This window comes from Hemiscyllium ocellatum, chromosome 9, assembly GCF_020745735.1.
Source record: "Hemiscyllium ocellatum isolate sHemOce1 chromosome 9, sHemOce1.pat.X.cur, whole genome shotgun sequence".
Taxonomy (NCBI): Eukaryota; Metazoa; Chordata; class Chondrichthyes; order Orectolobiformes; family Hemiscylliidae; genus Hemiscyllium; species Hemiscyllium ocellatum.
This window is the reverse complement of record NC_083409.1, coordinates 32,311,059-32,336,926: the sequence shown is the minus strand read 5'-3', so window position 1 is coordinate 32,336,926 and position 25,868 is coordinate 32,311,059. Positions and strand designations below refer to the sequence as shown.

Below are 25,868 nucleotides of genomic sequence, written 5' to 3'. Positions count from 1 at the left end.
ATGGCATCATCGCTGGGAAGAAAACCAATATTGGGAATCCTTCGTAGCATTGACGTAACGCCACAAAGTCTGAATTTCCTTCTGCTCCCATTTCCAAACCTTCCCAGCTAACAAAACTGAGAAACTTGCTTGCCAATACTTCAGCTGAGACCTAACTAGTGACACAAAATATTTTTAGTGTAATCTTTAATGTACCTTTGAAGCCAAGGATATAATTTTATGACAGTTGTATTGACTGTATGCGCAGCATGCTGTCTCACAGCACCAAGGTCCCAGGTTCGATTCCAGCCTGGGGTGACTGTCTGTGTGGAGTTTGCACATTTTCCCCGTGTCTGCGTGGGTTTCCTCTCACAAGCCAAAGATATGCAGTTTGGGTGAATTGGCCATGCCAAATTGCCCATAGTGTTCAGGCATGTGTAGGTTAAGTGCATTAGTCGGGGATAATATAAGGTAGGATGGTAGGGGAATGAGTCTGGGTGGGTTACTCTTTGGAGGGTCAGTGTAGACTTGTTGGCCAAATGGCCAATGACTTACCCTGGTAAAATCAAAGGTTTGAACTTTAGATACAACTTGTAGAATTGATGATTTGCATTACATTGATGCTTGAGCTAAATCAAATGACACTTGGATTTATCTTTAGTCCAGGAGTCTGCATGAGTCTGAGACAGTCCCCAACAACCCTTTCCTCCTTCCATCCTGAGCCCCACCTCTGTTTGCCCACCTCCATAACCCAACTCACAATCTGCCCAACTGCTCACACACTCTGTCCTCTCCATGTTGTCACATGATATAGAGTTATAGAGAAGTACAGTATGGAAACAGACCCTTCGGTCCAACCCATCCATGCTGACCAGATATCCCAACTCAATGTAGTCCCACCTGCCAGCACCCGGCCCATATCCCTCCAAATCCTTCCTATTCATATACCCATCCAAATGCCTTTTAAATGTTGCAATTGTACCACTTCCTCTGGCAGTTCATTCCAAACAGTACCATCCACTGCGTGAAAAAGTTGCCCCTTAGGTGTCTTTTATACCTTTCCCCTCTCACCCTAAACCTATGCCCTCCAGTTCTGGACTCCCCAACCCAGGGAAAAGACTTTGTCTATTTATCCTATCCATGCTCCTCATAATTTTATAAATCTCTATAAGGTTATCTCTCAGCCTCCGACGCTCTAGGGAAAACAGCCCCAGCCTGTTCAGCCTCTCCCTATAACTCAAATCCTCCAACCCTGGCAACATCCTCGTAAATCTTTTTTGAACCATTTCAAGTTTCACAATATCTTTCCAATAGGAAGGAGACCAGAATTGCACGCAATATTGCAACAGTGGCCTAACCAATGTCCTGTACAGCTACAACATGACCTCCCAACTCCTGTACTCAATACTCTGAGCAGTAAAGAAAAGCATACCAAACACCTCCTTCACTATCCTATCTACCTGCGACTCCACTTTCAAGAAGCAATGAACCTGCACTCCAAAGTCTCTTTGTCCAGCAACACTCACCTTCTCCTATTACGAACATCCCCCTGTCCTTCCAAGTCTTCTCATTGAGTCATTGTCATTTTGTATCACCCATGCCCGAGTTGTCTCCATTTCACTCAGACCTCCCCTTATTTATTCCCCATGACCCTCAAATCATCCTCCCAGTTATCTTTGCATGTTGTCTTGCCCTTCACAAATTTCCCCAGAATTATACTCTCACCCCAAGATCTCCTTAGAACTATAGGTGACCCAGCTCAACTATACCACCATCCCTGGCTCACCCTTTCCCTCCCTGCTAAAGGGAGAAGCACATTGTATCAGGAACCAAAGTTAAGAAGAGGAAAACAGTTAAATGAAACAATCATAGATGGTTGATATCAAGCTTGAGTTTCTGGAGACCTACAGTTTGCAAAATGATTGAGGGAAGTAAATAACTTAATATAATTAAAACTAGTTAGAGAAGGGAATAGGGAGCTGAAATTCAAATCAAACTATGCGCACTGCATTCACTGAAATCAATGTGTTGCACAGCTGGTGGTTTTGTTGTGAGAAATAAAAAAAAGTCTTGTCAAATCATTAATACAGTTAGTCAAAACGGGGAATAGGTGTTGAATTTGTCACAGTTCTGAGTTTACAGTGAACCTGCCCAGGCCTAGATTTGATCGACTTGTGATTGACCATCGATCTCCTCAAATGGATCTTTTTTTTAACGAACAAATCGTTTCACAAACACGGGGGTGTTCCACTGAGCCGTTGAAGAAAGCTGTTAATCCTTACACTGCTGAAGAAAGTGATACAAAGTTAAAAATCACACAACACCAGATTATAGTCCAACAAGCTTAATTGGAAGCGCCGCTCCTTCATCAGGTGGTTGTACTTCCAATTAAACCTGTTGGACTATAACCTGTTGTTGAGTGATTTTTAACTTTGTACACCCCTGTCCAACACCAGCATCTCCAAAACATGACCGAAGAAAGTGATGCACACATCCTGGTAGGCGAGTGATAATTGGACCCAATCAATCAATTAGCCTTGTTTTCTTGAATAGACAATAAGTCTCCACCCCCCCCCCCTTTATATCGCAATTAATTTTTAACTCTGAATACATTGGAATCTGCTTGCAATCTTTAACCCGCACCTGCGATGGAACAAAAATGTTTACGAGGTGAGTCACCCTTGTTGTACTGAACGAATGAAAATTCTCATCCGGTCAGTTATTGTCACTTTCTTGAAAGATAGTAATTCCATAGTTGTGCAATGTGACTGTAACTTGGCTTTTGAGTCTTCAGCAGGCTGGTGGGAAACAGTTAAAGGGAACATCAAGAGGTTCTTCATCCTCAAAGGTGTTCAGGAGGCGAGAGAGAGGCGGGGAAAACTGGCCCAACTCCAGAAAAGTATGCAGAACCTGCTCCTGCTGCAGACATTGGAGGTCAATGTCACGGAGGACCTCAAGGAGGTGAAGGGCCTGCAAGCCTCGCTCTTTGCCTCGGAGGCCTCCAAGATAATCTTCCGGTCCAGGGTCCGCTCGGTAGAGCAGGACGAGACGTGCTCACGTTTCTTCTTCCAGAAGGTGCACAAAGAGAGCTCCGTGCTCAGCAGCCTGAAGGAAGAAGATGGCTCGGTAACGTCATCTCAGGCTGACATCATGAGGATCAGCAAATCCTTCTATGCCAGCCTGTATGACATGAAGCCAACCGACAGCACGGCCTCCCAGTCGTTCCTATCCTCTATCACGGAGGTCCTAGAGGACGGAACGTGAGAGAGGCTGGACCAGCCACTATTTCTGGATGAGCTGACCAGGGCTCTCGAGTCCTTCGAAAAGAATAAAACTCCCGGAAGCGACGGCTTAGCGGTCGAGATCTATTCCGCTCTTTGGGACTTGATTGGCCGGGACCTGCTGGAGGTGTATGTCAGTATGCTTCGGGCAGGTACCATGAGTGAATCCATGAGGAAAGGCATCATCACCCTCATCTACAAGCAGAAGGGGGAGAGGGACGAAATTAGAAATTGGAGACCGATCTCACTGTTAAACACAGACTACAAAATCTTGTCAAAGGTCATCACTAACCGGGTCAGGTCTGCTCTGGGAGCGGTGATCCGCCCCGACCAAACCTGTGCTGTACCGGGCAGGAAGATCTCTGACAGTCTTACACTCCTCAGGGATACGATCGCCTACGTGCAGAACAGGGGAGTGGACACCTGCCTCATCAGCCTGTCAGCCTGGACCTGACAGGATATCGCATACATATATGAGGGATGTCCTCTCCAAAATGGGCTTTGGGGAAGGAATCTGCAATTGGATCAGACTGCTCTACACCAACATTGTCAGTGCAGTCTCAATCAATGGGTGGGAATCTGATATCTTCCCTGTAAGATCTGGAGTCAGGCAGGGCTGCCCACTCTCTCCTGCCTTGTTTGTGTGCTGCATAGAGCCATTTGCCGAATCCATCAGGAAGGATGCGAGCCTGAGAGGGGTGACTATTCCTGGCAGTGGGGGCCTACAGGTTAAGGCCTTCCTGCACATGGATGACGTCGCCGTTTTCTGCTCGGATCCGCTGTCCGTGCACAGACTCCTGTGCATCTGCGACCAGTTCGAATGGGCCTCGGGGGCCAAGGTAAACTGAGGGAAGAGCGAGGCCATGCTCTTCGGGAACTGGACCGACCAATCCTATATCCCCTTCACCGTCAGGACTGACCACCTGAAGGTGCTGGGTATTTGGTTCGGGGGTGCTGGGGCATGCGCCAAGACCTGGGAGGAGCGGATCAGGAAGATGAGACAGAAACTAGGCAGATGGGAGCAACGGTCGCTCTCCATCACGGGAAAAAACCTGGTCATCAGGTGCGAGGTACTCTCAGTATTGTTGTATGTGGCACAGGTCTGGCCTATCCCCAGAACCTGTGCCACCGCAGTCGCCCGGGCCATCTTCCACTTCATGTGGAGATCAAAGATGGACCGGGTCCGAAGAGACACCATGTACAAAGACCGGTGCAATGGGGGAGAAAACACTCCCAATGCCACCCTCACCCTGATGGCCATCTTTGTGTGTGGCTGCATCAAGCTGTGCGTGGATCCCCGGTACGCAAACACCAAGTGTCACTATGTACTGAGGTTCTACCTGTCCCCGATGTTGCGAAGGATGGGCCTGGCCTCGCTGCCACGGAACGCTCCGAGTAGTTGGACCGTTCCGTATCACCTGTCCTTCATGGAGAAATTTCTGAAGAAAAATACCTTTGACCACAAGTCCATCAGGAAGTGGTATGCACATAGCGTCCTTGAGACCCTTCGGGAAAAGGAGAGGGTGGATCCTGTTGAGTGATTCCCTGAGCAGACTGTCAAAGCAATTTGGCAGAATGCCTCATCGCCAGAACTTTCCAACAAGCACCAAGACATGGCTTGGCTGGTGGTGAGAAGGGCTCTACCTGTGAGATCATTTATGCACGCCCGGACTCTCTGCCGCACCGCACGCTGCCCTCGAAGCGGCAGCGGGGGGGACGAGACTGTCACACACCTCCTTCTGGAATGTGCCTATGCAGAGGAAGTCTGGAGAGGAATGCAGTGGAATTTGTCGAGGTTCATCCCGAGCAGCGCCGTGACGCGGGACTCCGTGCTCTACGGCCTGTTCCCTGGGACGCACACCGAGACGGATATCAACTCCGCCTGGGGGATCATCAACTCGGTGAAGGACGCTCTCTGGGTGGTCCGAAACCTGTTGATCTTCCAGCTGAAGGAGTTGACCCCGACTGAGTGTTGCAGACTGGCACATTCCAAGGTCCAGGACTACGTGTTGAGGGACGCGCTGAAGCTTGGGGCAGTTGCCGCCAAGGCGCGGTGGGGAAAGACCACCGTTTAACATCTGCCTGTCTAAAGAAGATCAGGGGGCCCATGCAGTCATTTGGGCTCTGCTGACGCCTCAGCTCAATATATGAGTGAGAAATGCACAGGTCTGTATGTAATAATGAAAACTCTGAGCTGTGTATGTAAATGTGGAAATATGTATGGCATTACCTAATGTACAGTGTATCAAATTATTTTATGAATATTTTATGAATAAAGTATATTTTTGAAATAAAAAAAACTTGACTTAATTCACATTGAAAAGATCTTCTGAGATGAAGTGTTAGTTCCCCCCCAAGCCTGAAGTGAACTTTTTTTTTGGAGGCATCTTTAACCATGTGTGTAAGGATTAGAAAATACACAACAGAAATATATTCTTTGCCTGGTCTGCAATTACTAACGTATTTTTTTTTATTCGCAATTACTAATGCCTGAAGCAGATGATAATGATCATTATCTGTACTTAATTGAAATGCAGCATACTGAACTGCTAATTACTGAACTTCCTCAGAAGCAAAAATTGTGACGGTATGAAATTTTAAAAATGTATAATTAATGCAGGAAAGGGGATAATTGGTCCTGCAATGATAGCACTTTTTAAAAAATTATCAAGGTCAGAATAAAAGAGCAGACACTGCCACTCTTGCATTGAAGTGACATGTAATGGTGGGCTGTCATTTTCATATTGCAGAATTCTCTCGTTTGGTAGTAAAGTGATGAGCAGCAGAATGCCTTGCATTTTATCACAAGGATGGGAAATATGTTATTTCCCAATCTCCTGGTCAATTCGTCCTGCTCTTTTTCCACCGAGAATACACTGCATTCACTCTGAGTCTCGTGATGAATGAAATCACAATTAAGTGAGAGATGTACTCAATAAAATCTCATTTAATTTGACTTAAAGATGGTTTACAACACTCCCTTGTTCTTATCTGTCATGTTTCAGGGGGTTTTAATTGACTACCAAGTTGTGTTTAATCAGGGGATGCAAGCTGAGCATTGATACTTTGTTGTGGTGCAGCCTGTATCCATCATTTTGCAGCTTTCTTAATGCCATCCAGCTCCTCAAACATATTTATCTCCCGATTTTGTTTAGAAAATTGATGATTTACAATGCAGCAAAATTGAAGAAACTTGTTGCAGTTCTTTTTAATGCTTTTGTATCTCATGCAAAGTTGGTCATTTGTAAAGTAAATCAAATTAAGAATCATACAGCTTTATGTATCCAATTCTAGTTGCAGACTTTTTTTGGATATTATTGTAGCTTTTAGAGATGAGATCTACTCAATTACAATTAGCTAGTTGGGATTGTTCTTCTTAGATAATTAGAGGTGGATTTGATAAAAGCTTTTCAAACATTTATTAGGTTAAATAAAGCAAATAAATAAGGAAGACTGCTTCCTGTAATGGAATGTTGAATTATCAAATGGTACAGATTTAAGGACTGAAACGAGGTTGATATTGGCTATTCTGGATGTTTTCCTGTGACCAGGAACCTTTACAGTGATAGGGTGTCCCAGTCTGCTACCCAAAGTGTTGGAGGCAAGTATAGCACCATGAATGCTGGCTGTGCAGGATCTATTTCACACTCCAAAGGATGGCTATAGATTAAACTTTCACTCCTCATACTCTGAGCTCTCTAGTTCCACCTGTGCTGTAAGCTGCAGTGGACAACCATCCCCAGAATCTAGGTCCCTGGAGTCCAAGAGCAAATACATGTGGGGTTTTCGGACAGCGAAGGTAGTTTGGATTTGAAGGGCATGTGAGTAGAAGGGTGGCAGCAATGGCATGTTGATGGAGCGACTAGGAGAGGAGCACAGGCAGGGAATTCAGGAAGACTTTGCGGGGTGGTATCTGATGATGGAAGGAGACAGTTAAATGAGGAGCATGAGACCCAGGTCAACTCACTGGCCAAGTCCCTTCACTGAACCTCTTGTGCAGCCTAAAAATTGGGGCTAGGTTGCAACTTAATGATCCATTGTTATCTGCTGATGGCCTCAGCTGGGCCAAGGGTGTGTGAGAAATTTGCTGACGAGCTAAAATTGTGAAGGAAAGTTGATAGCATGTGCCATTTGAAGATACATTCACCAAACTTCATCACTAACGTGAGGTCATTAAACATTTTGCACTGGTTACTTCCTGGGGCTAAATTCCTAACATTTGACTGCTGTGTTTGTGTGCTCCCACTGGGTTGTCACTAGGTGTGCTGCACTTCTGGTGACATTTATTTTCCTTTTAACTTCTTTTTGGTTACAACTTTGGGAAATGTTGATGACTATTCTCCTTAGTGAGCCAAAGGTCTTTGCTGCACAATATTATGCTGAACATTAAGAAACTGAAATAGATACAATATCCATATTCTTTCAGAGATACAGCATATCATTAATGGACAACTACATTGTGGTCAGTGATTAGCACTGCAGCCTCTTAGTGCCAGGCACCTGGATTTGATTCCAGCCTTGGGTCACAGTATGTGTGTGGAGTTTGCACATTCTCCTTGTGTCTGCTCCAGGTGTTCCAGTTTCCTTCCACAGTCCAGAGATTTGCAGGTTAGGTGGATTGGCCATTCAAAATTTCCCCTAAGGGACGAGAAATGCGTAGGTTAGATGGAATAACCATGGGAAATACAGGATATGATAACAGGATGGAGTCAAGGTCTGAGTGTGATGCTTTTTTGGAGTGTTGGTGCAGATTCGATGGTTCGAATGGCCTCTGTCGACACTGTAGGGATTCTGTGATGTAGAGTGTAACTTTTGAGTAGCACTGACGTAGAACAATGTGGACCCACAGCATGGTTAGAGGTGGCTGCTTCAGAAATCATGATAATGACCAAATAATGCAAAGGAGGGGGATCAGTTTGAGTTCAATTTCTGCATCGGCTGAGGTTACCTTAGAATGACTGTCCTTAACCTTTCCTCTCACCTGAGGCGAAATGACCCCAAGGTTAAGCCGCCACCAGTTGTGTCTCGCTCACTGCCTCACCACTGAGAGAGCAGTTCTGTGGTCTGATATTACTATGATGACTTTACCCTCGTACATAAGACAGTCCAAAAGTTGACCTGAATTGGAAGGTCACTATAGACCTGCATCTCAATCGCCATGTTGTTTGTCAAGAAACAGGCTTTCTGATATATTTATATTTTTCTTCTGACTTAAATTTGACCCTCTCAACAGCCTAGGATGTAAACGCCATGAAAACAAATACTCACTCAAATATACTGATGCACGCCAGTAAAGACCAGTTTGAGAATTGAAGCACATGCCTTTTGATTTATTAACAGAATAGCAAAGCAAATCATAGCAGAACACCGCAGATGGGGGTGATCTGAGGTAAAAGCTGAAATTCAGAAGGTCTGCCAATGCCTGTGGAGTGAGAAACAGTCAAGGTTATGGAATCAATGACTTTTCTTTGGAGCAAGAGAGTGGGACTAATTGGCTTGAAATGGCTCTTAAAAGAAGTAGCACCAACAAGGTAGCACGGTGGCACAGTGGTTAGCACTGCTGCCTCACAGCGCCAGTGACCCAGGTTCAATTTCCGCCTCAGGCGACTGTCTGTGTGGAGTTTGCACGTTCTCCCCGTGCCTGCGTGGGTTTCCTCTGGGTGCTCGGGTTTCCTCCCCAGTCCAAAGATGTGCAGGCCAGGTGAATTGACCATGCTAAATTGCTCGTAGTGTTAAGTGCAGGGGTAAATGTAGGGGAGTGGGTCTGGGTGGGTTGCGCTTCGGCGGGTTGGTGTGGCCCTGTCGGGCCGAAGGGCCTGTTCTCACACTGTAAGTAATCTAATCTAATTGACATAATGGGTTAAATGGACTCCTTTTACTTAGATATAGTTATTTGGTATGGAAACAGACCCTTTGTTCCAACTCATCCATGCTGACCAGATATTCCAAATTAATCTAGTCCCAATTTGCCAGCACTTGGCCCGTGTCCCTTTTAAACCCTTTCTATTCATATACCCGTTCAGATGCCTTGTAAATGTTGTAATTGTACCTGCCTCACCCACTGATGGAGCTCATTCCATGCACAACCCTCTGTGTGGAAAAAGTTGCCCTTCGGGTCCCTTTTTTAAAATCTTTGCCCTCTCAACTTAAACTATGCCCTCAAGTTTTGGACTCCCCTTTCCTGGAGAAAAGACCTTGGCTATTCACCCTATTCATGCCTCTATGAATTTATTAGGTTCCCCATCAGCCTCTGATGCTTCAGGGAAAATAGCCCCAGCCTATTCAGCCTCTCCCTAAAGCTCTATCCCTCCAATCCCGGTAACATCCTGTTAAATCTTTTCTGAACCCTTTCAAGTTTCACAGCATCCTTCCAATAGCAGGGAGACCAGAATTGAATGCAGTATTCCAGAAGTGGCCTTATCAATGTCCTGTACAGCTGCAACATGATGTCTCAACTCCTATACTGAGTGCACTAACCAAAGAAGGCAAGCATGCTACACTATCTACCTGTGACTCCACTTTCAAGGAACTATGCATCTACATCTCCAGGTCTCGTTCAGCAATGCCCCACCATTATCTGTATAAGTCCTTCCCTGACTGGTCTTACCAAAATGCAACTCCTTTGATTCTATGAAACCAAAATGAAAGTCTTTCTGATGGAGCATGCCAGCAAGTCAGAAAGAACAGCAGAGTTCTGAGGGGAAAGCAATAAGTGCTTGCTGGATGGTACTTAGCATGTTTTCATACACCTGCAGACTATGAGGAGCAAAGAAAAGCGAGTGAAGTGTGGAGTGTCACAATTGTAAATGAACGGAAAGAATAAGAAACAATGTGATTCGTTTCAGTTTTTAAGTTCAACTCAGCCAGATCACTGGGTGAAAGTAAGATGTGCAGGAGTGCTTATTTGTAATTTGGAGAAGTCAAGAAAAAAACAAATCAGTGGCTGTAAAAGTATAGATAAGTTGGAACATGGTGGGGGGAGGAGAGAAAAAGTGAACCAGTCAAATGAGTGTTTACTTAACTGTAGAAACAGCTCCAATAATTCAGTTAGTGGCAATAAGTTTATTATGGCAGGTTTTCACTTTTTGTTTCCTCTTGACAGAACTGTTCAACTGTCTGCTTCCATTGAATTGAATAAATATGTCAAAAGGCTTTGGGTGTTTAGCATAGGTGGATGTTTTAGCAAAGGGCAATAGTTACTCATGGAGTCAAACCTCATTAGTAAGCCTTTGAAAGACACCAATTTATGTTCAATTGATAGAAAAGAAGGCATGCATTTGTAGACTGATTCTCATGACATGAGTTAACCAAATACTTTAGAGTCAATTAAGTACCTTGAAGTATAGTTACTGTTGAAACATTTGCATACTGTTTTTGCTTCTGGAAACTCTCACTGTGAGCAGATTGCTCATTTTTGGATGTTGGTTGAGGAATAACTGTTGATGGGATCCAGGGAGAATTTTCCTACTCTTATTTAAATGCATCCACCTGGGAGATAAAATCCAGACAATCATCAGCTTAACATCTCATTTGAACGATGTCACCTCTTCTGATGCTGTGTACCCTCAGCGCGGCATTGGAGTGCCAACCTAGATTATGCACTCGATCGTTTTTTGTCAGTGGCTTGATCCAAGAAGAACATTTTGTTCTTTAAAACCTCTCTGTCTTTATCAAAATACTACTGTGGTGTTAATTGTACCGTGGATTTACAGTTTGTGATTTGTGGGTACTTCAAAATCTGAAGTTGTTCTTTAATGAGTTGATGGTAAGCGTAATTGAAGTTACATAATCATTGTATGAATCTACAAATGTATTTTTTTAGATTTCATTAGTTTGAACTCCACTGCAAAATTTCTATTGAATGTAGCTAGATAATAGCTTTATATTGTGTTCCTTCATGTTGCAATTACATAGAATGCTGAGGAAACACACGCACGCAATATAGGAATGTAATCTAACTACGGCTGTGTGGCACTTGCAAGTTATTAATTATTCCAAACACTTCTACAGATCAATGCCTTGATGTACTCCCTAGGTGTTAGCTATCTGGTGTAATAATGGGTTTTATCAAATTTTAATTAAAATATTTAACTGTCAGCAAGGATCTTGCAGATGATAACAATGAAACTTCTCCTTCCACAAGTTATTGCTTTCTTTTATTTTATCTAACACTCAATGTCCTGAGAAGGTGGTGGGATGTGATTTTTTTTTTGAACATTCCATTTTTGTGCTTGAAGATGGTTTCATATGATTATAAATGGATAGTTTGACCCAGTGACAGTAAAGAAACAGAAAATGGGCCACCGATGATTTAGGGCCAACTTGAAAGCGATGGCATTTCCACGATCGCTACTCTTCCTCTTCCCAACAGCGTTCCTGTCAGTGTGTGTTGAGTTGCTGTTAGCAATTGTGCAGACAATAGTTGCTGTATTTAAAGTGTGTAACTCCTGGAGGGGAGATGCAGTGTCTTGGATAGTGTTGACCTTTTTTTTGTGATCCTTGTTATGGCCTCCATATAATACTTATTCATTGACCTTTTGGAGAGATATTATATATCTATTCCATTGTTTCACTGTGGAAAAATTAGAGGTATGTGCGTCACAATTAAGTTTCAATTCAACGTGACGGAACCTTGGAAGCTACCAGTAGATTGAGGAAAGAGTTTAATTGTCAGGTTTCAGTTTATACCTTTGCAGATCTGAAATCTGGATACAGGCTGTTGTTAGGAACAACCATTTAATACATGCTCTTACTAACAAAGAAATGGCTTCTTAATGCAAGTAACATGACAAAATGGCTTTTAACCCTGCTAGAAGCTGCATTTCTAAATATACCATAGAGTACTGTAACAAAGATGAGCAAACAATGCTTCTTTTACATCACAGAAATAACTAGACAAGATAAGACAATACTAGCCGTCCTAACTGACCTTGCAAGTGCAGAGTGAGACAACGAAGCTTGGATATGTAAAGCAAGGTTGGTTCCCAGGAAATAGCATTGGGCTCAGTTGCTGTCAATAATGTCATTTTTATTAAGTTTGATTGGTAATTGTTTGAATCTGCTCTGTAGCCATGGTTGTACTTATTTTCAAAAAAAGATATAAAAACGTCTTTGTTTGAAGCCATCCGCAGCAGTTTCTCCTAGGGACACAGAACTGTTTAACCACTGCATTGCTGGACAACCTGTGCCCGGCTGTGATAATAAAGTGTGAAACCTTCCAGAAACAGACCGAATTGCTAGTGTTTATTGACTGATCGCGGAACAGAAAGATCCCCTAACCCAGCAGTCCAGATCTTCACTTTGACCCTCAAAGCAGTCTTAATGTTTGACTGGCTCAAAGACGCACCATCAGGTCAGGTGTTGCAGTCTTGCTTGACAACAGGTTGGGATATTTTTATGGATAACTGCGTAAAGCCAAACAATACACTTGGGTCTGTAGTATTTTGGCTTCCTTCATTGTCAAATTCTTGAAGTGATAAACGCTTGTAGTTTACCTGACTCTCTGCATCCAGTCCACCATGAAAGCTTTGTGAATGTCCTCAATTGGCATAGTGGACAGTGAAGACGGTTATCAAAGAACACAATAGGTTCTTGATCAACTGGGACAGTGAGCTTAAAAAGGCAGATGGAGTTTAATTTAGATAAATGTGAAGTACAGGGCGACTGCCGTGTTTGCAGCATCGGTTTCCACGGTTTCAGTTACCCGTGGTTTACCATGGCCTGAACATATTCCAGATTCAGGGACTGCCAGGAAGGTAGGTTTCCCATCTAAAAGAATGGGTTTGCACCTTTCCACTGCTTCAGGCTTCCATGGTAGGTCTTGGGATGAATCCTCCATGTGTACAGGGGACTACTGAATTGCGTTTTGGTCAGACAAACCAGGGCAGGACTTCCACATTCAATGGTAGGGCCCTTGGAAGTGTTATTGAACAGAGACCCAGAGGTGCAGTGCATAGTTCCTTGAAAGTGTCACAGCTAAACAGGGTGGTGGAGAAGGTGTTTGGCATGCTCGCCTTCGTAAGTCAAAGCATTGAGTATAGGAGTTGGGATGTCCTCTTACAGCTGTGCAAGGCATTAGTAAAGCCACCTTTGCAGTAGTGAACAAGTATGGTTGCCCTGCTATAGGAAGAATGTTGTTAAAATGGAAAGGTTGCAAAATGAGTTTAATAGAATTTTACAAAGGTTTGAGTTATTGGTAGAGGCTGAATAGGCTGGGGTTATTTTCCCTGGAGTGTCGGAGGCTTTTATAAAAGTTTATAAAATCATGAGAGGCATACATAGGGTCTTTTCCCTCGGGTGGGACAATCCAAAATTAGGGGGCATAAGGCGAGAGGGGAAAGATTTAAGAGACCTAAGGGGCAACTTCTTTACACAGAGGTGGTTCATATATGGAACAAGCTGCCAGAGGAAGTAGTAGAATTACAACATTTAAAAGACAGGCATGCATATAGAAAAAATTTAGAGGGATTTGTGTCAAGCACAGCCAAATAAAGCTCTGGTTAGGCCACATTTGGAGTACTGTGTCCAGTTTTGATTCCCACACCTCAGGAAGGACATACTGGCACTGGAATGTGTCCAGCGGAGATTCACACAGATAATCCCTGGAATGGTTGGTCTAACATACGAGGAACAGCTGAGGATCCTGGGATTGTATTCATTGGAATTTAGAAGACTAAGGGGAGACTTAATAGAAACTTACAAGATAATACATGGCTTGGAAAGGGTGGACGCTAGGAAATTTTTTTCCGTTAGGCGAGGAGACTAGGACCCGTGGACACAGCCTTAAAATTAGAGGGGGTCAATTCAGAACAGAAATGCGGAGACATTTGTTCAGCCAGAGAGTGGTGGGCCTGTGGAATTCATTGCCGCAGAGCGTAGTGGAGGCCGGGACGCTAAATGTCTTCAAGGCAGAGATTGATATATTCTTGATGTCTCGAGGAATTAAGGGCTACGGGGAGAATGCGGGTAAGTGGAGTTGAAATGCCCATCAGCCATGATTGAATGGCAGAGTGGACTCGATGGGCCGAATGGCCTTACTTCCACTCCGATGTCTTATGGTCTTAAATGGGACTAGTTTAGTTTAGGAATACAGTTCAGCACAGTCGAAAGGGACGGTTTCTAACCTGTATGACTCTCCTTAGGTGATGAATCCCATTAAACATTAGCGATGTTTATCACGTTGAAAGTTTCAAAAACACAATTTCAGCTTAAATTGTAAAAACCTAGTGAAAAAGATGCTGCAGCTAATATCTATAAAAGATGTAGTAAATGTATATGCAACAATGGTCATTAGTATTTTGCATTACAGCCTGCTTACTTAAATTCTACAACAGAATATTTTTATTGATGCTCAAACCAGTCATTATTTGGTCCATGGTCTGTAATTCACTTCTGTGTGAACATTCCTATTTGTTTAATTCTTTTGAGGTGGAAGAAATTCGACTGATATAGGTCAGAGATGTAATCTTTTACGGTGCTGTTTGAGGGATGAGTGCTGACCAAATACTAGCAGAGCTCACAGCTATTCCTCAACTAGTATTGTGGGTCCTTTTTTATATCTGATCTGAAAGTAACATGTGCAACCATGCAGCATTGCTTAGTGCTTCACTGAAGAATCAGCCCAAACTTTGTGCTCAGCTCTTTGGAAGAGTCATGATCCCCAGTCTCTGAGCTGAGAGTTCCAAGATAATACCTGGGGTAAAAACGACCACAACTTCAGTGAACTAGGGAAGGAGGGGAGCAAAAACAGCATTAAGGAATTGAGCAGGTATGACGAGACACGTATTATGTTTGAAGAATTAGTCTGAAGAGAGGAAGAAAATGCTGCTTGAAAGCAAGTAGCAGGGAAGAGACATAACTTCCAGCAATTGGATGGAAGGTTATTGAAAAGCTTAGATTTTAGGCTCAAAATAAGAGAATTTAATTTGGGAATTTGGAAGGGATCAAACATATTGAACTGTTGATAAGCCAAGCATGAGCAGAAATCCATAAGATATTGACTTTGCACGTGAATGAAATACAGTAAATAGTGATTTGAATGACCTTAAGGTGGTGCAGATTCTTGTGGTGCAGTGGAGTATCTCTACCTGTGGCCCAGAATATCAGGGTTCAAGACTCACTTGCACTGGAGATATATCATAACATTTCCAAATCGCTCGATTTTTTTTTTAAAGCTACAAGCCTTAAGACGGAGGCATGACTGACAGCATAGGTATTTCTGGTGCATTTCTGGCACAAAACGTAACTGGATGGATTTATGAGCCTGTCAGAATTATGTTTTCAAATTATTGTGCTTTTGATTGAAATGTTAATTTTTAAATGGGCACTTAACTGATTTAGAGTAAACTGTGTGACCAAGAGAGATCTTTCCAGATTGATTTGACCGAGTTGCTTCGTCAGTTTTGTGGCACAAGCTGGATTGAAAGTAGAAGTTCCAAGAAGGGAAAAACAGTGCCCCCTGGGGGGTTGGGGGGGACCTCTAGCATTGACTCTCTCAACTGTGTGCAATGCATCTGACTGAAAATTTAGCTATCAATACTAATGTCCTTTCAGTTAGGAGGGGTTACTCCTCAGTGCCAGGGTTCCAGGTTCGATTCCAGCCTCTGACAACTGTCTGTGGGGAGTTTGCACATTCTCCCCTTGTCTACGTGGGTTTCCTCCAGGTACTGCTGTTTCCTCCCACAGTCCAAGGGTGTGTGGGTTAGGTGGATTAGCCATGGGATATGCAGGGTTACAGGGATTGGGTAAGGGGATGGGTCTGGGTGGGATGCTCTTCTGAGGGTTGATGTGCACTTGATGGGCTGAATGGCCTGCTTCCACTCTGTAGGGATTCTATGATTACAAAGACAATCTACCATCACACCTGTAACATTGCCTGTCTCAATGTATTTGCTGTGGAAACCCTCTTGTGTCTTTTTCCTGCCTTCAGACTTGATTAGTACAAACTCCCCTGCCCTCCTTGTTGTTTTCTACCCTCTGTGAACAAGAGCTCATCCAGAATACTGCTGCAACCTGATTCCTAGCCCACATGAAATCCTATTGTCACAGTCTTTCAAAATGCATCTCGTTCTTGTGTCCAAACTCACTAGTTCCTTTTTCTGATTTCTGATTTCTTCCAACCACCATTACCACCTCCTCCAAACCACTGCACCCCCCCCCACCCCCAAAGCCAACAAGAGTACATCATTCCTTCAACTGATTGCTTTCCCTCTTCACCCTCCCAATCAATTATTCAGTGATTCGCAATTGATTAATTTCCTTACTGAAAGAAGAGTATGAATGCAGTGCTTAAACAGCCAGGAGAATTCAGCATTATATTTTGCTATTTTAAGCCAGCCCTTTAAAAACTGCAACTGGAACCAGCTGAAGTTATATGCCCAATTAATTGCAAAAATAAAGGTTTCATTTTATCCATCTGCTGTGTTTTCAGCCAATTTGTCTGACTCCTGCAGGAATAGATCAGACAATTGGGTCATGTGCCTTTCACGCACAGCAATGAGTTTACCATGTAAATGATATTACTAACCATGGTTAATGGTCCACGGATTAATATTAATTTTACATTCTTTCCATTTTACATTTCAGTACTTGAGTTAACAGGATGAGCCAAGCATTTGCTTTCCATTGGCTTTCTAAACTGACATTTTTTTTTGTGATTGCTAGAGGCAAAAATCGTACCAATATCAACAGCATATATTGAGAGCGAAGCAACTCCATCCACATGAGATTGAATCTGAACCTTCCTTACTGAACAATAGCCACAACGGTTTATTATAACATTGCAATTCCCAAGTTTTTATTAGCTACTGTTGTAAATATCAGTTAAACCAAGTGCAGTTGTTATTATTTTTGTTTGTTTTAGAATTATATTGATTTGAGTTTTATAATAGGAATTTAAATATAAATGTGCTTCCAAAATTAAGATGATGAGCTTTGCTCGAGAGAAACACTTTTACCAAGTACCATGTTGCGTTGCTGGTACATAAATGAATGGATAATGTGTACAGCCGAGATCACAAAATGTGTATTCAAAAAGAAGACCATTCAGTTTCTAGATTTTGATCAGTTCAAAAAAATGTGCTGTGGGCAATGTCATCCCTCTTATTTTATCCTTTTTCCAACTCCTTTTATTGCAATAACCCAATTAGGAAAATCTGTTATCACCTTCCATCCTCTAACAAGACATTGATTTTTATAGTCTGCATGCTGTGGAAAGGGAGAAATCGAACTTCAGTGGTAGCTCGTGACAGGCCATTGACTTTATTTGAAAGGAAAATCATTCATTGTGTAACATTGCCAATTTGCTGTTGTCTGCTTCATAATTCACAAACAACACAGGGAAGCACCACTGGGAGGCACTGTAATACTCTGCATTATAACTGAACAACCCGTTGATCGGGCATACCACACTGTATCATCTCATCTGTTATCGACAAGGTGCACAGGGTCTCCCACGACAACAAAACTTAGAGCTGTAGTTCACCACTTATCTCAATTTCTACTAAATACAGTATAAGCTGAGCAGAATAATTTTAAGCAGAACTGTGATGACTCAGTGCAGCTACAGAGATACAAGTGGAGTCAGTAAATGGGAAATCATTTCAAGGAGCCCTGCAGACAGGCAGACATGATTACAATCTCAGTCTGCTCCAAGTGCAAGGACAAGATTTATGATGGGTAATGTGTGCATTTTCAATCAAATACATTCATGAAGAATATCACTTCAAAATAATACAGTGCAAATATTTATTTGTTGATGTATTTGAATCAACTTGGAAATATGCTGCAGATCTGCTTCCTGCTGGTTCATTTAGAACATTCAGAAATCATTTTTTCAGCATAACATCTTTTGCTCATCAAGGTGAGGAATGATGATCTCCCAGAATCACTTATCTCAACAACATGTGCCAGCAATAAACATCAGTAGTTTAGGTCAATCATAATGCATTGAAGATAATGTGGCATTCTGTAAATAACCCCCAACTATGTGCTTGGACTTGTAATGACTGCACTAATGGCCATTTTTTATATCCCACACTAGCTATCATGATGCAATTTTTAAGTAAGGTTGCCCAATTAGTACAGAATTATGAGCAGTTTTGAAATGCCAATATTGTTTGCTGTAAAGAAATGGAATGAGTTCATTGCATTCTAAATATATGAAAATATCAGAACAAGTGGAGTTATATTGAACAACCTGCCTGTATGTGAGAGCACAGTAGTGTCCAACCACAGCTCTCTTCCCTCAGTCATCCTTTAGCAAGATTTATGTTTAAAATGTATTGTTGTACAAAACAAGGGAGACAATTCTACTTGCACAAGGTAACCAGACTGATATCTTCTATCTGGTTTGAATCAGTGCTCAGCCACTGAATCATGTAATCAGCAGACCTCTATTATTTTCTCACCAATGAAACTTGCTACAAGGAAGGGAATTGGGGTCAGAGTCTGTTAGGTTTAATAATCTTACTTGGGGAAAATGCAATCCATTGAAAAAATGACATCCAGACTCTAGCCATTCTGATCACAAGCAAGTAACAACTGTTCTGTTTCAGCGTTGAAAGGAGCGATTGACAAGTGCAGTTTTCCTTTTCATGATAGGTGGATCCTGGTGACAGACTTGTTTTGTTTAATTGAATGTTCTGTACAGTTCAAGGTGCTTTGAAGGCTGATATAGTATCTGCAGATGACATTTGGAAATATTTGAACTTCATTCACTTCAAATGAGCCTGGACACAATTTTAATCAAAATGATTGCTATTTCAGCTCCAGCAAAAGTATCAAGAATGATAGTCTCCATAAATTAAAAACAGCAGAGATGCAGCTTCTGTGAACTGACTGACTGTCTGTCACTACCATGTTCACTGCAATTACAAAACATTTTAGATTCAATGATCATTACAGATGATAAATGAATACAATATTCTGTAATTGTGCAGTCCAAATGAAGAAAGCATATCAGAGTTTGATAACTTCAACTGAATTGGATGGTTGAAACTCGCTTCATTAGTGCCAGTGTTTTGGGCTGTGTATTTGTGTGTGTGTGTGTATTCTTGGACAATAAAGTATCATCTGCAGCATCTGGGATCAATTGACTTGGGTGCTATGTAGGCTTTAATACATGTACGGTGAATATCTTTTGGGAGTTTGCGGAGTTTCCATCAACATGTTAGAAAATGAGCAAAGGTGATGTAGAATGGGGCATACTGCTGGAAACTGACCTACATAAGTCCAGAGCAATGTGCTTGACTCTCAAACATGGCTTTGGAAAAAAATTGGGTTCATGGACAATTAGGCATGGACACCTAAATGATCTGGCTGGCCAGATCTATAATCCCATGAAATGATTTAATACAAACAAGAGGTAACTGGAAGAGGGAGAGGAAGATTTCCAGCAAGTTACCTTATCTGACCTAGATTTCCAGGAAACTATTCTCCTACCTCAGCAAGGAACAATGCAAGAGACACCTGTGCATCTTAATGGAAGTCATTGTGAAATCTATCTTCCACTGTCACAATTCCCATCTCCAAACAGTGTAAGACTTGAATTTCCAATGGTTATGAAGGTGAATGTGTTCACAAATCCAGGATTGAGGCAGAGGTATTTGCAACATCGTGCAGCATGCCACCCACTGCTGCATAATGAGGTTATGTTTGGTGAGGTCGAAATGCACTTCATTCTCTCTAGCTAAAAGCAAGCTGTCCAAGTGAGCATGTGGCTTAAATGCAACAGTGCTATTCTGAAGGGCACCATCGACAATATGCACAGGGCTTTGTGTGTTCTAAATGTCCATTCCATCTTGTACTAAAACCAAGAGATTCATTCCCTCTGCATGTAGCTGGTGTGGAGCCATAGCAGCAAATAATGTGGCTCAATGCTCTGGCAGCAGTCACACTCTCTTTTCTCAATACTTTCTTTCTAGTGTTGTCTGCTGTCACCATCAGCAAACTGAAAGGGTAGCTACTTAGCAACAAGTGCTACCTATTCCTGAAGACTCCTGCGCACAACCCATTCACGTGCACCGTGTTGGTCGTGAAGGCTATACTGCCACACAAAACATGATAGAGCAGACCTCAGCATAATGAGGGAGTCAATCCTTTGCCCAAACGGCTCTCAAGGAGCTTGTGATACGAAGCAGAGTAGGTTTCGAGAATTGTGGGAACCTACAGGAACCTTGCCACCTTGAGGGGACACCTCTTGGCACCAGCTACGTGGCAAGTGGCTTCAGCAGAGGAAGGAGCAGGTGGAAAAAGAACACAATCACTTTCTCCCTGGGCTAAGTAGTAACAGTACATTTACTCTGTTATTCATTATATGTTCCAAAAGTTACCTTTTCTTCTGTCACTGTCCATCACAGCATTCACTTTGGTTAAAACCCAAAAACAAAAATGACCGTAGAATATTTCTGCCTGTTAAATGTAAGTAACCCAGATGAGCAGACTTGGTTTACTCAAAGCATTCAAATGAGTTTATTTAACAGGTCTGTCTGTAACTTGCAATTACTGATAACTAAGGTTGCATCCAGCCTCTAACTTGTGCTGTTTCATCCTAACCCTTAGATCTTTGGAATGCCGCAACAATAACAGAAACACTGAGTAGTCTGTATAACATTTTGGTGTCAAGATTAGAATGATGCTGGAAAAACACAGCAGGTCAGGCAGCATCTAAGGAGCAGGAAAATTGTTTCAGGCAAAGGCCCTTCATCAGGATTTTGCCCATTCCTGATAAAGGGCTTTTGCCTGAAACATTGATTTTTTTTTTGTTTCCTGCTCCGCAGATGCTGCCTGACCTGCTGTGCTTTTCTAGCACCACTGTAACTTTGACTCTGATCTTCACATCTGCAGTCTTCACTTTCACCTATAACATTTTGGTGGTTTGGTTATCATTCCAGATCTTGTAATGGTGTAACATTTTGGAGATTTAATCTCCATACTGGTGTTTGCAATCTGTGGGTGTCAGTTGAATTTTTCATGGAGTTAGCAAGTTGGTTGCCATTCTCATGGCCTTCCACACCTTTAGTAGTCAAGGTTATATTTTATACAATAGAGAAAAAGCCATTCAGCCCATTGAGTCTGCACCAGCATATTTTTGTGTGTGCTAAGAGCACAATTGAAGTACTGCACAGTTCCCCAAGTTGACTTTTGTTTCTCCTCCATGTAACTCCATTCAGAGTTGTGACTTTGTAGGATTAAGTGCCACTGAACATGTTGGAGAAATCTGCAGGCATTCATGCTCACTGTATAAAGTGTATGGCTCTGAACCTTCTTTTAGGAGGAAGAAGGGACTGCAGATACTGGAGCAGTGTCAAAGTGTGATGCTGGAAATGCACAGCTGGTCAGGCATCATCTGAGGAGCAGGAGAATCGATGTTTCGAGCATGAGCTCTTCATCAGGAATGAAGGGGTGGCACAATGGGGCTAAGCGATAAATTGGGGAGGTGAGAGGCTGGGAGGTAAGTAGCTGGGAATGCAACAAGTAGATGAAGGTGGGAGGGCAGTGATGGTGATAGGTCAGAGAGGAGGGTGGAGCAGATAGGTGGGAAGGAAAATGGACAGGTGGGACAGTTCAACTTGGCACCACCCTCGTGGAAGGTTGGATCTTCGATAAGGTGGGGGGAGGGAAGATGAGGAAAGTGGTCAAATCCACAGTGATCCCGTGTGGGTGGAGGATCCCAAAGCAGAAGATGAGGCATTCTTCCTCCAGGTGTCGGGTGGCTAGAGTTTGGCGTTGGAAGAGGACCAGGACTTGCATGTCCTTGGTGGAGTGGGAGGGTGGAGTTCAAGTGTTTTGGCCACAGGGCAGTGGGATTGTTGAGTGTGTATGTGTCCCAGCAATGTTCTCTGAAACGTTCCGCAAGTTGGCGTCCTGCCTCCCCAGTGGAGAGGGGACCACATCGAAAGCAGTGGACACTGTAGATGACGTGTGTAAAAGTACAGGTAAATACCTGACGGATGAGGAAAGATCCTTTTGGGGTCTTGGTTAGAGGTGAGGGCGAATTGTGGACACAGGTTTTGCATTTCTCACTGTGGCAGAGGAAGGTTCTGGGACTGGGGGGTCGGTGGGCTGGTGGTGGGCATGGACCGAACGAGGGAGTCTCCAATTGCAATAAGGTCAGATCCCACCCCTGCCACTGATTCTCACCTTCTACCCCAGCAACCTCCGGATACAACGCATTACCCTCCGCCACTTTTGCCACCTCCACCAAAGATATATTTCCCTCCCCACCCATTTTGCATTCCTGAGACCATTCCCTCTGTGACTCCCTTGTTAGGGTTAGTGCGATCATTCCTTTTGACACTGGTTTCTGGTAGGCTTCCCAATACACCAAGCAGTTAGCTGAGAAGTGGGAAATCCTCTTAGCTGACATGCTACCTGCATTGCATTGGAAAACAGGGGTAAATTTACACATTGCGATTTCATTCTCTCTTTCAGGGGCCCGTCAACTCCGCTTAAAAAGTTTTTGTTCCTAATCTAACTTTTTTTTAATGGAGTGCCTGAAATAATAAGATTCAGACAAATAGCTGTTCCTTGGTTTGGTCTGGAAAGGCCTTTTTGGGGAAATCTTGTGAAAGCTGTTTCGTTGTGGTTCATGGAGCTGTTGATCAATCTGATCTCACTTTATTTTCCGCAGGTGAATGTGGTTGCAAGGAAGGATATACAAAAGATCCTGTTCACAAGCATCTCTGCATCAGAAATGACTGGGGCATAAACCAAGGGTGAGTGTATGTCCTGTTACATATCGCTACACATTGCTCCTTCTCCATTCCATTCCAATCTCTATCGGGTCGCGACAAATGATAATCCATTATATTCAGCATTTATCAGTGATATTCCAAAGCCTCACCCTGCCTCTGCTTCTGTCGAATTCTATGCATTTAGGTCTGTGACATGTAACGTTTTAGATTCTTCCTTAAGCTGCTTTTCTGGTGCTCCAGGATCCCTGGTATTTAGTGTTCATGACCAAGTGGTCATGTTTTGTACAGCTGACTGTGTACTCCCAAAAGCAAACCTTAACAGTTTACTGAAGCTGTCATCACCCACACATATTTTTTAAAAAACGCTAGCAGTATTTGGAAATAAGCAGGTCATATCAAACTTGTACTTCGAGCAAGATGGATCGGTTTGTCTCATTTTGCTAGTTTCTCCTTCTGTAATGTCCTAGCATTTGCTGCAGTACAGCTATTGTCTGCTGTACTTGTAATATTCTGGCTGCATGATGCTACCTGTAGCAATGAATGAGCAATGCCTTAATTGGGAGCAGTCTCACCTTCACAATCAGTCCTGCCGCAGGACTTGAGCACAAATGTTAGAGTTACCAATCTACTGCGGTGCTTTGGGAATTGCACAGGAGATTTGTCTTTCTGATAAGACTTTTAAAATGAGCTCCCATCTACCCAGGTTGACCATTGCAAAGCAATGCCACGGGATCTGTTACATGAGAGCAGAGGAATTATCTCCAGTCTCCTGGTCAATAGTTATCCCTCCGTTAACATGAGGAGAATGCCTTACCTTGCCGTTTTGTAAGAGGTTGCTGTTCGCGTGTTAATCTTCTCATTTTCCTCAAGTGATACACTTCAAAGATACTTCATAGATTGTCAAGTGCTTTGAGACATCTTTTGTTTGCATGAAGTGTAATCTAAGTGGAAGTCTTTCTGTTTCTTAAATAGCTGCGATACTGTGAGGGTAAATGCTGGTCCAAAGCCTATTCTGTAATAAGCACATTTTTTTTATTTCCAAAAAAAGACTATGGATGCTGGAAATCTGAAACAAAAACTCAAATTTCCAGAGAAAGTCAGCATCCATGGAGGGAAGGCAGAGTTGACATTTTGGTGACCGTTCTTCACTTGCTGCCAGACTTGAATTTCTCTAGCAATTTTTTCTTTGGATAAACAAAATGTTCTGTGTTGGGATCAGAATTTTATGGCACATTGTTATCTGTGGGCTTCAGGACCTTTTGATGCACAGAAATCTAATGTCATTCATTTGGGATTTTTGCCACATTGACAATCTCACCACTTGATAGTGATTGCCCATTCATTTAAGAATGGTGAGCAGGCTACAGAAACTGGGTGACAAATGGGGAAACCCTGCAACACTGATGAAACAGCAGGATACCGTGGCAGGTAACTGAGGGAGACAACGTCCAAAATGGAGATGTGCACTTTCTCTTCAACACTTTTGAATCTAAAATTTAAGAAAGGATCTTTGCAATTGGGCCACAATTGCCATTGACCATCCTGCTTGAAGAGATTTTCCTTCCACAGCAAGTGCTGAAGCAGGCAGACCTCTAGGCTGGTCTGGTGCACTAGTTAGCCTAGTATCCAGGTGAGATTGCTGTCTTCAGGTAGCTGTATTGTTCCCTGTGACTTGCAGGGGCCTGGAGGTAGATTGGCAAAGCCAGTCAAGTCAGCTTCCGACAGTAAGTCTCAATTCTCAGCTTAGTAAGCTGTCCTGAGTTCTGGCAACACCACGGTAACAGACCACCACAGACAGCCTCAAACAGGGCATCTCACACCTTCAATGCATTATCTGGGCCAACATGGCACCTATTGTAAAAGTTTACTTGAGAATGTAACTTTAAGGAAGTTCTGGGATTTACATATGAAAGAACTGAAGCCAACATGCCCACTCGAAAAGATGAGAGACTTAACAAACAATCCAGGTATTTTTTCAATGTATAATTTTAGTGACATCACACTGTAAACTTTTGCTATAAATTCTATGTCCTACAATCTTATACTCCACAACCCCCTGATGAAGAAGGAGCAGCGCTCTGAAAGCTAGTGCTCCCAAATAAAGCTGTTGAACTATAACCTGATGTTGTGTGATTTTAAACTTTGTACACCTCAGTCCAACACCAGCACCTCCAAATCATAGCAACAGCTTGAAATATAGTGTAGAGACTTGAACGTATTCCTGTTAGTTCTGATAACCACTATACTTTTTGGGCAAGAATTTGAAGGGTGATTTAGATATGAGAGAATGTTGCAGCTGTTTAGTTCTCAATTCTTCATTTGTATAAGTTCATGTTTGCCACTGATTCAAATGATCAAGATTTTGGTTAAAAACAAATAAATTAAAAGAGAGGTTATGTGACGATGTTTGTTCAGTGAAATTTAAATAGTGAGGTTGAGTTATAAATATATACTCTGTATAGGATATGCCCTGACAAAGTATTGAAGTCATTTTTAGTGCATTATATCTCTATATATGATCTAATTCAATCCTCCGCACTGAGAGGTAGGACTACTGATTGACACATTGGCATCCAATGAGGCACAAAGCTCATTAATACATTGCCTCTGACCATTTATATCTATAGACTGTGTAATTGAGGTCAGCAGCAATCAAAATAGTTAATCTCCCTGTGTGAAAGTTAGTCAAATGTCAGTAGCTTGGAAATAATCTCAGTATTGATTTTCTTCAGGTTGTTCTGTTGTCTTTACATCCACCCTTCTGACAATAGGGACTGAACATCTCTGCTGTTCAATAATTCTCTTAAATTAACTAAAGCGACTTCAGTCAGATGTTTCTACTGCAAGCTTTGCACTTTCCAGATTTCTTTCAATAGAATGACATAAGACCAACTGAGCAATTGCAGTAGTTAAA

At 42.6% G+C, this 25,868-nt stretch overlaps 1 protein-coding gene across 1 annotated transcript in view; it reads left to right on the top strand.

Moving 5' to 3' along the window:
* The window catches only part of astn1 (astrotactin 1), a 2,216,244-nt gene that overhangs the window by 1,031,189 nt on the left and 1,159,187 nt on the right, over positions 1 to 25,868 (top strand). The window contains exon 8 of the mRNA XM_060829548.1: positions 22,891 to 22,975. Within this exon, the coding sequence (XP_060685531.1) occupies positions 22,891 to 22,975 (85 nt within the window). The remainder of the gene's footprint in view (positions 1 to 22,890; positions 22,976 to 25,868) is intronic.